An 18,600-nucleotide genomic window follows, 5' to 3' on the forward strand; every position below is an offset into this window, starting at 1 on the left:
TGTTTTTCTTAATATAAAATTTATAATTATTATTGCCACAAATAAAAATTCCTGATTTTTGGAGCTTCGTAAAATTTTTAGGAGCATAAGAACTCTGTGAATAAAAAAGTTTGAGAACCACTGCTATAAGTTATAGCATAAAATCAGATTTTTAGTTAGTTAATTTTAACCTCAATTTTTTTTTCTCTAATTAGGTTTAAAATATTTGAGTAATTTAAAGCGTAAAATATACGATGTTCTGAAAGCATACATATAGGTAGTATAATTTACAGTAGTCTTATTATTAACAGGATGGAAACGATAAATCCTTAAGTGACTAGAAGCCCCTTCACCCCTAAACAAAGTCTGTTTGGAAAAATACACATGCAATCGTGGATGACGTCATTGTAAATAATCACTTTTAGTAATGGTTCACAAATGGGTCGGGAAGAGTATTGTAGAACAACAATAAGCTACGAGCCAGGCTATAATTTCACATTTTTCCACAAGATGCACGAAATAAATAAACTCAAGACAATTTTACACAATAGCCCCTAGTTTCTATAACATCACTGGTCATTTATCATTTTTAGAATAATCTGATGGATTAATAAAAAATCGTGAACTACTTTAACTCAATGAGTTTGATTCTCATTCGTGTGTATATGGTGATCAATAAAAACTTACCGCCTTGCGCGGCAACACATTTTGTTTGACACTAAACCCCTTATACACCCATGAGATAAATAATAATTAATTAACAAAGATATTAAGAATAAAATAAAATGTGTATCCCATGACCAATTAAAAAGTGGTCTAACGTATAGTTATAAACATTTTGTAATTTTTGACCTAATCAATAGTCAAATTATAAGCTGTAAGTTAATAAATAAAATATTGCGGCTCGATACATTTGTATGTAAAACAATATCCTTGACCCTTGCCATTGTCGATTTAAATATAAAGCACATAGAAAGCATATATTTTTTACTGTTAGGGAATAAGGGTTTTTAAATGTTACTACCTACAACTTATTTCGACTAGGAATCGACTATGTATTGACAACGACATCTGTGGGCCAAAACAAAAACTAAAAGCTGATAAAAAATAACAATGTTCAGAAGAATCACTACCTTTGTTGAACGTTTCAGTCATAAATTCAACTAATTTAATTTTTTATTACTTTAATGTTCGTATAATACTATAAATTATTGTTAAAAATACGATTAACGTAATACTCGTATTTTTATTGGATATAATTGCTGGTTAATATTTAAATAGTCAAACATGTACATAAATAATAAATAAGTAAAGTAGATATTTGTAGTATAATTCATAATATAATTCAATGCAGCTTTGTTTTTAAATTAAAATGTACCATAATTAATTGGATTACTATAATATGTTAATGCAAATTATAAAATAAATATTAATAATTCCGTTGTAAAGAATTAAAAGATGAAAAACCATCTAAATATGTATAAAATTAAGTCAAATTTTTTATATTTTTTTTTATATTTTATATATTGATGCACCAAAGTTATTACAAACACAGCACAATTAAATACTAATATTTAAAATGAATTAAAACAACTATTTAAAAATTCCATGTAAATAATATATTGATTAAGCCATCAAGCGATTATACAATTCGAAATAACTTCTAAAATAATACGATTTTTAGAAGCAAAAAAATAGTTTTATCATAATTATTAATTAATCGTCATAGGTGGCCGGAAAACCATGATTTCATATTCATCTACAGCTACTTCTTCTCCATTGTATGGTATATAAAGCGAATTATGACTGGGTTGAATCTAAAAAAAAAAAGGATTATTATTTATATATTTAAATATCTTATACAATGACAAAATTAAAAACGTAATAATTTTATTTACAATCAAACTATTGTTTTTAAAATAATTGATTGGTATATGCAAAAACGTATTTAGGATTTTTGCGCCCCAAGTAACAAAAAAATTCGTCTCCTTCCCAACCTAAATTTCTTTAACAATAAGTGTACTTGTAAAAAAAAAAAACAAATTATAGTAAAACCAATGCATTTTTCGCTACACTCAAAATCTGAATATACATACTAGGTAGATAGTAGATATATATATAAAAAAATTAATTTATTAAATCACATATTACATAATTATAGTTGGCATATTTATTATTACATATACAAAAAAAAACTCAATATAATAGGATAAGTTACAACATTTAAAAAAAACTTCCTTCACATATAAAATGCCCCATATGTATAAGAATATTTTAATTAACATAAAACAATTCCCTAAAATATGATAAGAATCATAATATTATGAGCAGAATATTTATTTTTTATGTTTGTGAATACGAATATAGGTAATAGATAACGAGTTTTTAATCCGGTAAACGTTATGAACTTTAAGATAGTTACCAACACGACTTTTAAACGTGTCTACGAAATATTTTTGGTTATAAAAAGCCATAAAGAGCCCATGTAATATTTAATCAGTTTCCATTCTGGTTTCATATATTCTGTGTATTTCAATTCTTAAACAATTTTTTCTTTTTTATAGTAAGTTATAATATTCTATATCATGACTCCTGATGGTATATTGATGATATCAATATAATATATTGTATAAATATATTAATAGGAATGATGCATGTTTCTTTTCATGTTCCTCAAATGAATGCTACAATAATAATTGTATTAGTATCATTACTTTTATTACCCAAATTACCTAGGCACCGTATTATATCAAAATGCTCTCCAATATGTACGGCCCGAGGCTCAAGTACCCCTCCCTTTATACGTCTCTAGGTATATAAATATATAATGTCAATGGTTTGACATGTTAGAATTCGTTCGTTCCGTCGTTAAAAAAATCATTAAACACAAAAATTACTTTTTAATAATTCTTTTTTTAGCGATTTTTCTAAACCTATTTTACTTTTTTCTCTGCTTTGATATTAGCATTATTAATTTTAAATAATTCACACAAATACTAGTTTTGAAATAAAATGAAAAATGTATTATTTTTTAGAAAATATAATTATCATTTATATGAATATGTAACTATACAGGACGGGTAAACTTAGAAAATATTATTGATATAAATGCACATATAACATTACATAAAAACTTACATTAAAAATGTATATTGAAGGGCAAATAATGTATAATTACTTATTTTAAATAAATTCTTATAACCGTCCACCGTAATCTATAAATGCTCTCATACGTAAACAGTCTACGGACATACGCAATTAGGAGGTGAATACAATAATATGATTTGTTTATCGTTATTTTAAATAAACTATAATTACTTTTCCCGGAGTTAATGTTCCGTCATGAAGAGCACGGCCCATGTAAAGTTTTTCACCATCCACGGTGGAACCTATCACGATAGCGTTGGGTGGAATAGCGTTTCCATGAATACTTTGCCACGCCACGCTTGCGTTACATAAAACCTGCAAATTTAATAGGTTTTTAAATGGTTACAAAATCAAGTTTTAAAGCTGTAATAACTATCAGACATAAAATTATAGTATAAAAATGAACAAAAGTAAATAAAACTATCTTGTTCGTCACTTTTATTCACTTATCAATTTTGAAAGTAATTATGTGATATGAATTAAAATTTGTTAAAGATTAATAATATTTCATGTTTGAACAAGAGAAAACAAAGACATTTAACTGTAAGAGTAGTATACAATAATAAGAGTAGTAATAACTGCTAAGACTGTATGAGATTAGATAAGCGGCGGATTAAGTTCAAACAAATGCCGTGTAGGTACCTATTAATAAACGCGATTGATTAAAAAAACGTTAACCTCCACAAACATGACGAATTAAATAATTAAACGCACATATTGGTTGATAATGTTTTGTGTTCATACTCGTAAAAAAAAAAAAAAACCAGGTCTTTAACAAGTGAAATTGTACACGATTTCCGTTAGAATGTTACGGCGGGTCTTAAACGATTAAAATTAACAGTAATTGATATGACCTCAAAATGGCTCATGGCGTGTTCCATGCCTCCCCAGCACACGTATGCCGTCGAGTGACTCGGGTTTATTTTTGCCGGCAATAAGTCGCCCTCGTGAAAAGCACGACCCGCGTACAACCGATCGCCGCTCTTGTCCATGCCCACGTGCACGGCGCCCCTGGGCAACGGGTCGCCAGAATCGCACGGGACCCACATTAACGTGTTCGGATGTTCGACTGGAACCCACCCATAACCACCTGTAAGAGTTATGGAAATAATATCACTTGTGTTTTTAACGGTGTCGCGGTTTACGGTATTAAAATACAATAAGCTTAGAGCTCGGAACTTCTTTCGGAAAAGGTCTAACATAGCTTTGTAATACTACGTGTTCGAAAGTAACTGCGAACGTACAACTTGGGATAAGACGCTTATACGTGGAGCAATGACTTCTATTATATATAATTACGTATATTGTCGTAGAGTCATACGCGTATGCATTAGCTAGGTAATCATAAATAAACCTTTTTTTTTTTATTAGTATTATAACGATAAAATCATAATTTTTCTATTTCATTTTTGAGAAATAAGTATACATTTCGTCTTCATTTCAAATACTAATCGAGTCAATGTTCCATAAAATCCTTAATCACAGCTTAATACGATTGACAAGTGACAACATGTATTTTATTTCATACAAACTATTATTCTGTCGGTAATATTAAACTAAAATCACCTTTAAATCCTTAAGAAGAAAATATATTATCGCTGTATGTTACTTATTGTTAATTTTTTGCGGCAATAACTTCCGAGCTCTAATTTAAACATCACAAGGACGAGATACAATTTAAATTGATAACATATCTTCCATGTAGAATACATACCGGACATTGGTAATATCATATCGGTTATCAAAATGGAAATTCGTCAAAAAAATGATTTTGAAAATTTACAAAATTCCTAAAAAAATATAGATGATCAATAAAATGATGTGCAGTACTTGGTTTGCACGTTAAGTAACTGTCTTAGTTACGTCTATTCATTTCTGTACAGTAAATTACTTCGTCGATGCATTAAGATCTATAGTTTAATTAAAAACTTGATAAAATATTTGGTTGTCGGTTAAAAAAAAAAAAAAAAGAAACTTTTATTGGTATTTAAAATTGTCTTTTTGCTACTTTGCCTGTATAACAAATCAGACACATATACAAGGGGTGTTCTAGAGGTTCAACCTCCTCTCCAGAAATTCAGGAAAATTATTAAATATTTGTTTTTATAGAGTAAAAGTGATTTATAGATTTAATAATCTATGAATAATCTATATCTAAAGTATGAAAATGTAAAACCTAATACCCGAAAAATATTTTTTGTGTAAGTGCCTGTAATAAATGCATCTTGTTAACTTAAAATAAAGTATATTGGTTTTTAAATCTGAACATTTCATATACCATTTATATGCTGTGTGTAACAAAATGTTATGACATATTGACATTGTATTATTATATGTGACCAAAAATAAATTATAAATGTACATGATAAACTAACGCTCATATTACTGAATACCTATCTACATTAAAAGAAATAAAAGAATAAATAATTTTTAAAAATATATTAAATACAACTAAAATAATTAATAGTAATTGAAAATTCTCATGAAATTAGATAAATAACGAAAAAAAATTATATTGCTTACCAATCATTTTTTAAATGTCTTCGTAAAATATAATTGACCAAACACAAAATTCACAATTTTAATGTTACCTTAAACGTTTTACGCATAAGTTACAAATATTACTGTCACTGCAATGACGCAGAATTTCTACTCGCAGATATGTATGCTATGTAAAATACCTGTAGCCGTAAATTGTAATCTCAAGTGTTCATTGTAATGCTAATTAGATTAGATACGTTACTAATACACCAATACCTATTTATGATGCATCTTAACATTTTAAAAAACGTCAGTGACTAAGTTTTAATCTTTTTTTTTAACTCAATTTTATTTCATTCGCAATGCAATTCCTAATTTAAAAGTAATAACATATTCAAACCAAAATACCAGCATTAAAATACAGTATAATCCATTTTTATAATCCCAATTTAACAATAGTTAGTACCTGCTCATTAATCTTAATTATAATACTTACGCAATTTTAAATATTTATATGTTAGGCAAAATGTAACTACAAATTAATAGTTGGGTTTGATATACGGTTATATGGTTATATGATATATTTACGAGTATTACGAAAGTAATATAAGTAATAAAACCTTAGTAAAATTATTCATATCAATTTTAATTAAGGATCAAATAATTTAAAAATAAATTTGATCACCTTAAATCATTATAAAAAAAATGAAACTACAAAATTAAGAAAATCATTGAGGTTATTTAAACGCTTTTAAAATGCTAAATCTGAAAAATAAAGATATTAAAAGGAAAGTACTTCAGTTAAATTATATAACTTACCTTGCAAATTATGTTATTCATATTATCTTTTAAATTTTAATTATTTTATTAGCATATTAGCATATTTATATGTGAATAAGCTTTGTTTCATCAAGTATTATTGTTTTATTGTTTATTAAATTTCTTTAATATTTTATTCTTTAAAATATTACAAAATCGTTTACATAATAATTTAAATTTATAACCTATTTACTTCTAGTTTCTATTGCTTTATTTAAATATTTTATGAACTATTATTAATTCTTTATTTGATTTAAGGCATATGTAATTCAAGTTAAAATGATTTATATAATTCTATAAATGTAAATAAAATAAATAATACTTGACCTACTTCCGACAGTAAAGTATCAAATAATAATGAAATAGATAGTCATCGAGATGGTCGAGATCGCATGAAATAAGCAACAATAATTAATTATTTTAATTTAAATAAACCATTGTTTATTTTATGATTTTAGTTCTTGTGATTGTTGTATGCATTAACGTAAATCAATTACTGTTAACATCAGTGTTAAGTTGATGCTAACATTATGTATATTACAATATAGATATTAAATATGTTAATATACATGTAAACCTGCAAACCCATAGAAGTTAGTCAAATTTTCCTATTTAGTAGAATTTGAATATTGAAAGTTAAAAAATGAACTATTTATCTATATGGGTTGCTAATCATTTTCATAAAATATATATTATATAAAATTACTGAAAAATTAAAGTTTTTTAAATTATCATAATAATTATGATACCCGTGCCCCGGTTTCATAATTATTATGAAACCGGGGCACGAGCGGATCCAAAAATTTTTTACGAAGGGAGCTATATATACAGATAGGATATACATTTATGTATGGTAAGTTGTAGTTTTAGGAACAAAGTTAAATTTTATGACAATTAAAGAAATAAAATAATATAATATTATGGTATTAAAAATGAATAGTGTACTTTATTTTTATAATATAAAATCAATTTTTCATTGTTTTTCAATTAATTAATTTTTTATATTATTTCTCTATTGATATTTAGATATTTTTAAATATACTATATACATTTTTTAATACTGTTCATTTTTTTCCCCACTCCGCTTAGTACATTTTTCCAGAATAAACTATAGTGCTGCAGTAAAATTTTATTTTTTAATATTTTTTTATTGGTTTTTATTGCGTGATGAAGCTTAGATTTCTTTTTTTTTTTAAGTCATTATTTTGGCAGATATGAATTAATTAAGCTAACGATTGGCTCCCAAAATAGCCGAAAACTTTAATAAAAGATTCCAACTTAACGATTTAAATAGATAATAAACAATAAATCAGTAAATAAAATAATAATCAGTAAATAACAGCTCATACAATAAATAAAACCATAATATAAAATAAAATAATTACGAAGAACTTAAAATAAGATTTTGTAATAAAAAAATTTTTTTTCCAATATTTCGAGAAAAAAAAATTTGGAATTCTGGAAAATCAAATATTGTATTTCACTTATTACTTCTTTATATATTAATAAATAGTGTTTTAACTGTATAAGTACAATTATATATTTACTAATAATACTAAATACTAATATATGTATTATTTTGTAGGATTTTATGCACATGAAAGCCAAACTATTCAACCGATTTTCGCCAATAGTAGATCTTAAATAAGTTTTAGTTCTTTGAGACACAAGAACGATCTTTCTGCTGAACAATTAGTAACCGCCATGCAAGAGTATATTTTTAAAGCGATTGCTAACATTCGGAAATAGTTCTTCTATACTCTGATTTTTAAAAAATGTTTTGAAATATATGCATTCTTGTATAAATGTGTTTTCATCAATGTCCGTTTCACAAAATTGTTGAAGTTTTTTGGCTCCTTGCACGGTATCATAGGTATCAATTGATTTCTTGTCTATGTTGATCAAAAATCGTGAATATTTGCATTCTCAGAATGTATCGCCATAATGTATAACTATGTTTATATTTAAATAAACAATTTTCGGGAAAAACAGATTCGCTAATAATAACAATTCTAGTTGATCGCGTTCACCGAAACCATTTCAGTATTCATTGAGTTAATAACCTAATGACTAATATTCATAAATTATAATATAATTTTATAAATACATTTTTTTTTTTCTTAAGTGTGGCAAATTTGCCGCTCCAATCACCTGATTACTTTGCTTGTAGGGTAACCTGACGCTGCAATACGAGCAGTGGCGTAATTAGGAATTTGGTTTGGAGGAGGATTATAGGTTTTGGCAAAATCTGTACATCTCATACAGCAACCCCCCACCCCCACCTCACCAGAACAAAATGTTTAATAATTTAAATTTTAATGGTGATAATAATAATAATAATAGTAATCGTAATAATAATAATAATGATAATAATCATATTATCACAATATAATACATAAAAAAAATTACATAAATTAAGTTTTAGGGAGGATCCACCCCCCTAATCCCTCCCCTTAATTACGTCCCTGAATACAAATAATCATTTTCAAATTAATATGCCAAACATTTTTAATAATCAACACTTCTCTCGCATATTTAATTTATACATAATATTTAAATATGATAAATTATTTTTATTCAAGCAGATGTAATAATCAGTAAATATCATCTTTAATACAGCACAAATAACTTTAACACAGGGACTGTAACCCAACTGAAAGAGATCGGTTTCATTTAAAATTAAAATTATTAAATTTGAAATTGTAACCATAACCCATAAAAACATTTATGAAGCAATATTTTTAAAAAAAAAAAGTGATATTTTAATTTAAAGTTGAGTAATGAATAATGACAAATTAATCGAAAATAATAATTTTTTCAAATAAACTTATGTATTACTGATACACAATATGCATTGTAGGCAGTGTCGGTCTGGCTCATGATTGGGCTTCCGCCAAAAAAGGTACAATGGGCAGGCCTGACTTAAGGTGTAGGTGACATAGGCCCACGCCTAGGGTGGCATTTAACATTTTTAAACTATGGATAATTTTAAAAAATATATTGCGTTTCCCAGTACCTACTATTTTATTCTATTTTAGTATTATTTATTTAAAAATAATATTTGATGTAGTATTTACTTGTAGGGGGTGTCAAAACTTAAGTTTGCCTATGTGTAAATAATGTTTGAGCCGGATCTGACAATGGGCCTATAAACAACATAATATTGGAGGAGATTCAATAAATATCTACATAAAAAACCAGGGATGGAAAAAGTTTTTAAAAAACATTATTAAACGGAAAAAAATGAAAAATGAAAACAATTAATAAAACGAAAACGAAACAAAACAAAAAACGAAAACAAAAACGGAAATAAATTATAGTATTATACATTATTTAATTATTTATACCACGAAAAAAAAAAGTAAATATCTGTAAGACTTAAGTCTATACTTTTTGGTTTTCAATCTTTAGCAATGCACTTTTAAAATTTAAAAATATTTTAATTTTCTAAATTTTATATAAATTATAATTTTGATTTAAAATTTAAATATTAAAGATAATTAATTTGAATTTTTAACTTTTAAATGCATTTCTATATTGGGCGTTACTCTTATTACTTAAAAGTTAAAAGTTACGAGTTATAAGTTATAAGAATATATTATATATTTTTTTATTATATATATATATATATAATTATAAAAAATGTTATATGGAAACAATAAGAAAATAACGTTTTTAAAAACTTTAATCAAAAATGTTTAAAAACGTTAAACAAAAACGATAATTTTTAAATCAATAAACAAAAACAAAAATGAAGAAATTAAAAACGTTTTCCATCCCTGTAAAAAACAAATATTATATGATCATATTGTTTTTTTTTTTGTTACAAGGAATTCATTTATAATCTACTTTTAGCTCTAATAAATGGTCTCTTGAAATAACCTGACCCACAGTACTTTAACTGTGGATAACGTGGATCCGTCATTAGTTGGGCCACTATTTTAAGAATAAGTCTGAGATTGCCGGGTATCCGGTTGAGCCAGACCGACACTGTTTGTAGGATAATTTAATATAAAAATTAAATTATTTTCTTTTGATAAATTACATTTTATAAGTAATTAATATTTTTTAATATTTTTTATTTAATACTCCAATGTATTCGGTGAGATTTCAACAGTAACCATCTAACCGGATAGGTACCTAATCTAATGAATTTCTAAATTTTCAATTTTTCTTGAAGTAGGAATATTGTTATCCGAAACGTAATTCCATCTAAAACACTCAAAACGACCTATTGAACATCGGATTCGGGAACTTTGTGGAATAGCTGGTGACACCTATCATCAACGAACGACGATTATTGCCAGTTGCCAGAACTAGCAAATAACGGCACTGTCGACGACGAGCAACTACCACCGAGTCATTGCTAGGAGTGGCATTACTGGACCGATTGGGCAGTCTACTTGTTTGAGTGTTGGCTTATTAGGGAAGAATGTGGCTCTAGGTGAACATATATTTTGTTAGTCTATCCACCCATAGACCTTTCTCCCCAAGTCTTACACGTTATGTACATACTTACCTATGTTATTGCTCTAATTATTGTAAATATTTTGTTTTTATAAATAAAAACAAAACCTTATCGCTGACAAGCCATAAATCTTATATATTGACCACCAACACCTTCGGTGCATCCAACCTGCTGATTTTTTTGATCATTTTGATCCAGCATCAATCATAAATGAATGGGGAGAATATGAAAAAATTACGGTATTAAAATACAGCAGGAATATTTTTTAAAATAATTAAAACAAAAAAATCCTAGTATTACTTGGGACAGTGTAAAAACACAAATTATAAAAAAATTTACTGCGATTGAGAATAAAAAATAATTAAAAATACAACTAGATCAAAGAAAATTAGAAAAAGAGGAAACAATTAACGAGTTTTAAATAAATATCATTGAATTACGTAATAAAATAGATTTACAAATAGAAGAAGCAGAAATCTTTGAAAAAATGTTGGCCGATTTACCTGATGAAATTTTTGAAAAAATTGATATTAAGACAACTCGACATGAAATATTTAGAAAAAAATGTAAAACATGTAGAATCATCGAAATTAATTAGAAATAAAAACATTAACTTGAATAGAGATGTAAAGGAATTACGCAAAGAAATATATGTACTAAAAAACCACATTGAAAAGTTAAATATAACACAAGGGAGTCAAAATCAGGTCAAAATAATTTTAATCGTAATTGTTAAACTAGAAATCAAAATAATAAAAATTTCAGGGAAGATAATTTTAATAACTACAATAATCGATGATAAAGGACGTTGTAGTACCTAGTGCTGTTTTTGGTAGAAAAATTGAGTTAATATAATCCTTAGTTATTTAGGAATTCAACAAAGAACCTATTATGAAAAGGTATTATTTTCATGACATAATTAAATTTAATAACACTCATTGCATGAGATAATACAAATTTACATAATGTCCAAGTCGTTCAGTAAAACCCTACAATACACCTAAACCTTGGTATCAGTATTAGGAATAATCTGTTTAAAAGTACTACACCCTTAAGACAGGTAGAAGACGGCATCGGTAGGGTTTCGATCCTAGGCTCTTATTTAAAAAAGGTAACGAGGTGTAAGAAAATTAGTCCTTTCTTGGACGAGCTCTCGGAGAACAATCATACATCAGTTCAACTACAAAATTCAATTTAATGGTCATATACTACTGGGACATTAATAAAATAAACGTGTTATACATTAATGGCTTTTCAAATTTGTTAAAATTTGTAAACTCATAGCATTACGCTATAAATAATTGTTTTACTACGTATTAGCACACTCACAAAGTAAGTTTACATTACTATCGATCTGGCAATATTTGAAAAACATTTGGGTATTACAGAATGTTAAATAAAATTGGATCTCATTACGAACGCCAAGAAATGGTTTGGGGCGGCGTGGCTGAAGGAGGTTTTGGAAATGAAACAGTAGTTGACAGAGTTACACCAGACATGTTTCATCTGATCGATCCTACTTGGTAAGGAAATTATAGTAATATAATAACTAATAACTAAAAATATATTTCCAAAAGGTATCAATTCCCTCCAATGGATTCAATGTGGTACAAATGGTTAGGCGTTACTGTTTTCTTCTTGGGCGTTATAGCGAGTGTAGGAAATGGAATGGTTATTTACATATTTACATGTACAAAAAGTCTTAGAACGCCTTCCAACTTGCTGGTAGTAAACTTGGCATTTTCTGATTTCTGTTTGATGTTCTCCATGTGTCCGGCAATGGTTTGGAATTGTATATACGAAACATGGATGTTCGGTATTACATAAATACCTATCTAAGAGATTATTTTATTAATTTATTACATAAAATAACTTTAAGGGCCTTTTGCTTGTGAGCTATATGCTATGTTTGGATCACTATTTGGAGTCACATCAATATGGACAATGGTTTTCATAGCTTTAGACCGTTATAATGTAATAGTCAAGGTAAGAAATTATAAACACATACTATGCATAAATTATTTATATTATGTATTTTTTAAGATAAAATACAATTTTTATACTTAGGGGTTATCTGCAAAACCAATGACAACCAAATTAGCTTTATTAAAAATATTTTGTATATATATGCATGGACTGTTCTGGACTTTGACACCTTTCTTCGGATGGAGCCGGTAAAAATATTTACATTAAATGAAAAAAATTTTTTATTCATTTTAAAGGTGATTTTATGTGTTATAGATATGTACCAGAAGCAAATATGACAGCATGTGGAACTGATTACTTAACTATGACGTGGCACAGTCGTAGTTATGTTTTTATATACGCATGTTTTGCATACTTCTTGCCGTTGTTGATTATCATTTACGCATATTATTTCATTGTGAAGGTAAGTTTCATAAAACCTATAAGTAAAAATATATCATTTAAATCATATTTCGAAATAGGCAGTAGCTACACATGAAAAATCAATGAGAGAACAAGCAAAAAAAATGAATGTAACTTCTTTGAGATCTGGAGATCAAAGCAATACTAGTGCAGAATTTAAGTTGGCTAAAGTAGCTTTAATGACAATTTCCCTATGGTTCTTAGCTTGGACTCCATATTTAGTAATTAACTTTGCTGGAATATTTCAATTAATGACAATTGATCCATTATTTTCAATCTGGGGATCGGTTTTCGCCAAAGCAAATGCTGTGTATAATCCAATAGTATATGCAATAAGGTGAGGGGTAAATATTTATAATTTATAGTGTTTAAAATAAACAAACATTTTATTTTCTCTCAGCCACCCGAAATATAGATTAGCATTGGACAAGAAGTTCCCATGTCTTGTGTGTGGAAAATTGGACGATGATAAGAGTGATACAAAATCAGTTGCATCTGCCCAAACAACTGTATCTGAAGACAAGGTCTAAGGAATCTATTCAAATTAATCCTATTGAATATGTTTTATCGAGGTTTATTTATATTATTTTTAATAATTATACCTTCATTTCAATTTTCTACGTATTTTCCTTATCCATTGGGATTGATTCTGTTTTAAAGCAGCCTCTAGTGTATCCTTGATATGTACCAAATTCAATGGATTTGTTTGTAAGAATAATGATTCGGAAAAATTTTTTTTTTCCAAGTCTAATCTCAATGTAACAACTGGTACTGTTTGACTTAATAATGATCTGGATCCCATCTGTACACATAAACATGATTAGTTGCTTCTATAAATGTACTTATAACTTTGTTGTTATGCTTTAAAAAATAAACATATATTTAAAATTTATAAGTTTTTAAAATAACTTTTTTTTTAGTTACAAGCAAAATTCTTACATAGAATATATATCAAAAGTAAATTTGTATAAAAAAAAAAAAAAAAAAAAAATGTTAGTGTAAGTATTTTTAATTAATTTTTTCTTTCTTATATTCATTGCTTTTACAAGTATCATATGTTACAAACATTTTGTTTAATTTTTTACATAAATATACAATATAATTTCTATTTAATAGGGATAATCACATTTTATGTTATAATCAAATAACTAAATTTACCCTAATTTCAAGCTCATTACATTTAAATATATTTTTTTTTTTTTTTGTTAATTTTAGTATTTTTAAAGTTCATTAACATTTGCTAGTGAACATTTTTATAATGATATACAATTAATGATAAAGTAAAAACATTTATGATTCTGAACAAAGTGAGAAAATATTAATTTTGGTGCTTTATTTAATCCTGTATTTTAAGTTACACATGATGAATTAAAATTTTTCTTGCAAAACTACAAAGATTGATTTTTACATTTGCAAGTGCTTGAATGCTTCCAAAAAACTACAAATGATTACATTTTATCAGATCAATTTATAACAAAATAGATTTTAGAAAAAAAAAAATTGTTCAAATTGTTAAGGAAATCTAAATAATGTCATTTTTCAAAATAGTTCACTATTATAATCCAAAATTTTAAAATTATTTAGTTTTTCCTGACTATATTTTAAAAAAATTTACCATAACCTCTAAAAATTATTTAAAAAGCATTTTAAGTGTAAAAAAACATAAAATATCTTAATTAACTATTATAAATATATTATTCATATATTTTAAAAAATGTTTGTTTCTATATCTTTTTATACTAAACTAGACATATGTTAAGATTTAAAATATTAATACAAAATGATTTTTAATTATCTTTTATGTTAAATATACTTCAAAATAATATTTTATAATCACTTTTATTTTACAATCTCTACACCTACCAAGAATTGTTTTTAAAATAATTTATACAATTTTTGAAATGTATGCTTATAATGCAAACAGTGGCTTATTTTCGATTTTTTATGGTGGGGGATCAATTTTATATATTTCTATAAAATAATAAATGTTATAATATTATAAAAAATACACATAAGGTATAAATTGATAATTATATTATTCTATTAGTATAATAAATACAAATTAAGTTATTTACAATCACATGATGATATAAATTAATATTATTTTTCTCTAAACCTTTGTATCAAGTAATTTATAATTTTTAAATCTTTTTTTTTCTGCAGAAGGAGGTAAAAACCCGGAAACCCTCCCAAAAATATGCCACCGAATGCAACTAAAAAATTGAATTCCAAAGAATATTCTACTTTTGGCTATTTTCCGTTATTTTATGCAATCTGCAGAATTAATTGACAGAGGAAAAAATATATAAGCTTATAGTTAATAAATCTTAACAAATTTTTTATTTTGATTCTGAAAACTTCATAGTATGAAATATATTTAAAAATACTAAACCACTAAACATCAGCTTACATCAGTTTCAAATCGCCACTCCAGTTCCTTAAAGTGTGGAAATACAAAGGCACTAGATGATAGAATATCTAATAAATAAGGTTTTTGACTTTCAAAAAATAATATTATCATATCCAATTTAGTATCATTCAGACCATATTCCAAAAGTGATTCTTTTATCTCTTCATTAGTTAACTAAACCATTAAGGATATAAATTAATTCATTATAAAGCAATAATAATTCATTCATTGCACAACTTACCCTATGCTTACAGCTTTGCACGCACATCAGACATAAACTTTTTATAATTAAAATAATTTTTTCTTCGTCAATCTCCAATTTTTCTATAAGAAATCAATTTAAATTTTTTAACAATATTTCAATATTCTATGTGGTATTATTTCAATATAATATTGTAATGAACATTTAATAAACATACAAATAAATTAAAAATTAGGTTTCTTCGAGAACACATGTTATATTATAATCACAAATTTATAATTTAATCTTGATTAGTTATATAATCTGTGATAAATTACAATTGTAAACTATATATTATTGATAAGCATGTAGGGGGGGTTAAGGGGTTCTAATCTTAACCCCTCATTTAGTATATTTATACATATATTTTTACTAAGTATAGACTTAGTTATCATTTTATAAGAGTTAAACTAACTTGAAAATTCATACATAATTGTCTATTTTTGTTTTAACAGTGTTAATTAATGTTGTGTAAATTCAGCCAATTTTAGAACACATTTTCACTGACTAGTCAATCGTTTAAGCTGTACCAACATTTGTTGATATTTATTAATTTTCGATTCTGATATATTTGATTATAGATATTCTAACGTATATTTTTTTATTGATTTCAAAACCTAATATATCATAGATAATTTTGAACCCCCCTTGGACGATTCCAGAGCAAAGGCTTGATTATTGCTATTAATATTATAGTTTGTTATAACAGTTTAACTATCACCAAAAGCTAAAGTTATTATAAAAATACTGCAAGTTATTATTATTTTTTGAAAAATTTGGCAATAGACATTGGTATATTTATATTATAAATATTTAAAGAAACTCAATTTACCTAAAGTGAAACAATCAATAACAAGTTACTGCTATAAATAAAATTATTGTAATATAATTTATGCTACAATTTAATATTTACTAACCAAATAGTCACTCTACTTTACTAATCAATATTCTTATAACTCTTTTAAGCAATCTAGTGATTAGGCTAACATAGTATATCTTAATACTCTATATTTATTATTTATAAAACATATGGTATGAACCACTAAATTATGTTCAGTATTGTATAATTTAAAGTAGGTAATAATAAAAAAATTATAATAAATTAATACAGTAGTCACATAAATATTACTAATAGATAAACTATTTTTCACAGTATCAATATAAAAAAATACCTGCAGCTTTGTTATAAAGATTAGAATTGGGTCCTTTGTCCATAAAATCTTTCGTGAGCCTCAAAAAATCTTTTACAACTGAAAACATATAATTTAATGGGATTATATGACAATAATTATGCTATAAATCAATAGTAAAGAAAGTTGGAACAATTTTATAGTACTGAAACATCATAATTTGATTCTTAACAATTTAAATTATCAGGTACTAAATAACTTGTTAAAAATATATTTAAATATACAAAATTACAAACAAAATATGGTTTTCAATTAAAAAAATGATATTTAAAATGTAAGTTTTAAATAATTAATAAGATTAAGTAGATAAGTAACCTACACTAATTTAACTGTGATTAAATAACATTGTTATCTTTAAAATATTATTTAAGATTTTTTTTTCATTTAAAATGGTTAAGCATTGTCTTGATTTATAATTTAAGTAGTTTTTAGGTTCAATCAATTTTATGTTTTTCTGTATATTTGCCTGTTTATATTCAAATATAATTTTCTAAAAAAAATTAAATAATTTATATTAATTATAATTCAATTAGATAAAAGCTAAGTTTTTTGGTCTATAACTAACATTTTGTAATTGAAATGAAAATAATGATAAAACAATGCACAAAATAACAAATTAAATCATAATTATTCAATTTTCTTAGTTTTCTTACCATTATCTGATTGTTCAGCCAAAAATTGAAAGCTACATTTGAAAACTTCTTTAGCTGATGACATGATGTAAGCAGCTGAGTATAGTATAATAAAGGAGAAGTATTTTCTAAGGCTATAGGTAAAAAATTACAAGAATACCTACTATAAAATTAAAAATTAAAACATTTTTAAAAATACAAATAGTTACATAATAGTGATAAGACTCACCAATACAGATAGAGGTGGCATTATCTCATATATATTAAACTAATGTTTAATATCTATGCATTAGCTCAAGATTTATAGATAATAGATTTATAAACCTTGATAGACCAGTTTATTACCAGCTTATTACCAGTTTGTTATCAGAATAATATTTATAAAGCTGGGTTCACACTACACCGTACCGTGTCGTGTCTTCTAAAATAATTATCTCTGATTGGTTGAACCATATTGTTACATTAAGGTATACCGTTTAATAAATCACAAGTTACCTCACTAACCATAAGATACCGTGAAGTTGATGTTATCCACGATTAAAGATAAGATATCTTATCTTTAATCGTGATATTATTCAATTTTTGAACGTATGGTTACCGATTTTAATAGTAATATTCAATGATAACAGTATTCATAATAACATAAGGCTTGGAAGGTGTTGCATTTGCATGATTTTATTTGGATATTTATTCAGTTTATTGCTAAGTAACCTTGAAATTATTTTCATGACACTATGAAAAACCTAATGGGAACATTTTGAAAGAAAATTTTAAATTTCAAACTATTTTATGTTATTTTATATTATATATTTATACCTAGAAATTATGTTTAGCTTAGTAAAATA

At 25.8% G+C, this 18,600-nt stretch overlaps 3 protein-coding genes across 4 annotated transcripts; 1 reads left to right on the plus strand and 2 right to left on the minus strand.

Annotated features, from left to right (window-relative positions):
- Window positions 1–1,575: 1,575 nt before the first annotated feature.
- LOC112686190 lies at window positions 1,576–5,785 on the minus strand. Of its 2 annotated transcripts, XM_025558392.1 has the most exons (5): window positions 5,650–5,785; window positions 4,841–4,916; window positions 3,981–4,216; window positions 3,298–3,441; window positions 1,576–1,796 (listed from the first exon to the last, which is right to left on the minus strand). In XM_025558392.1, the coding sequence occupies exons 2-5, from the start codon at window positions 4,857–4,859 to the stop codon at window positions 1,692–1,694; spliced, it is 504 nt and encodes a 167-aa protein (XP_025414177.1). In that variant the 5' UTR covers window positions 4,860–4,916; window positions 5,650–5,785; the 3' UTR covers window positions 1,576–1,691. The 2 variants fall into 2 exon arrangements, with proteins under 2 accessions (XP_025414177.1, XP_025414178.1); XM_025558393.1 differs by lacking the exon at window positions 4,841–4,916 and having other exon boundaries at window positions 5,650–5,784.
- Window positions 5,786–12,015: 6,230 nt separating this feature from the next.
- Window positions 12,016–13,896, plus strand: LOC112686188 (opsin-1-like). Its single transcript, XM_025558390.1, has 8 exons — window positions 12,016–12,226; window positions 12,283–12,417; window positions 12,472–12,710; window positions 12,774–12,880; window positions 12,962–13,068; window positions 13,136–13,283; window positions 13,342–13,619; window positions 13,683–13,896. Exons 2-8 carry the CDS (start codon window positions 12,284–12,286, stop codon window positions 13,810–13,812), a joined length of 1,143 nt encoding a protein of 380 aa, XP_025414175.1. The 5' UTR covers window positions 12,016–12,226; window position 12,283; the 3' UTR covers window positions 13,813–13,896.
- Window positions 13,212–18,044, minus strand: LOC112686189. The gene is made up of 7 exons (XM_025558391.1): window positions 17,985–18,044; window positions 17,777–17,918; window positions 17,106–17,183; window positions 15,934–16,016; window positions 15,693–15,866; window positions 13,885–14,084; window positions 13,212–13,299 (listed from the first exon to the last, which is right to left on the minus strand). Exons 2-6 carry the CDS (start codon window positions 17,838–17,840, stop codon window positions 13,887–13,889), a joined length of 597 nt encoding a protein of 198 aa, XP_025414176.1. The 5' UTR covers window positions 17,841–17,918; window positions 17,985–18,044; the 3' UTR covers window positions 13,212–13,299; window positions 13,885–13,886.
- Window positions 18,045–18,600: the final 556 nt, after the last annotated feature.

The sequence above is a fragment of the Sipha flava genome, unplaced genomic scaffold, assembly GCF_003268045.1.
Source record: "Sipha flava isolate LNK unplaced genomic scaffold, YSA_version1 2_pilon_pilon, whole genome shotgun sequence".
NCBI classification, from domain to species: Eukaryota; Metazoa; Arthropoda; class Insecta; order Hemiptera; family Aphididae; genus Sipha; species Sipha flava.

Coding starts and splice junctions, on each gene's coding strand:
- LOC112686189 (XM_025558391.1), bottom strand. CDS start 17,840: ATGTCATCAGCTAAAGAAGTTTTCAAATGTAGCTTTCAATTTTTGGCT. Junction 17,184..17,776: donor GGCTGAACAATCAGATAATG/GTAAGAAAACTA, acceptor ATATGTTTTCAG/TTGTAAAAGATTTTTTGAGG. Junction 15,867..15,933: donor TGCAAAGCTGTAAGCATAGG/GTAAGTTGTGCA, acceptor TTAATGGTTTAG/TTAACTAATGAAGAGATAAA.
- LOC112686190 (XM_025558392.1), bottom strand. Junction 3,442..3,980: donor ACGCCATGAGCCATTTTGAG/GTCATATCAATT, acceptor TTAAATTTGCAG/GTTTTATGTAACGCAAGCGT. Junction 1,797..3,297: donor GAACATTAACTCCGGGAAAA/GTAATTATAGTT, acceptor TTTTTTTTTTAG/ATTCAACCCAGTCATAATTC.
- LOC112686188 (XM_025558390.1), top strand. CDS start 12,284: ATGTTAAATAAAATTGGATCTCATTACGAACGCCAAGAAATGGTTTGG. Junction 12,881..12,961: donor GTTATAATGTAATAGTCAAG/GTAAGAAATTAT, acceptor TTTTATACTTAG/GGGTTATCTGCAAAACCAAT. Junction 13,620..13,682: donor CCAATAGTATATGCAATAAG/GTGAGGGGTAAA, acceptor ATTTTCTCTCAG/CCACCCGAAATATAGATTAG.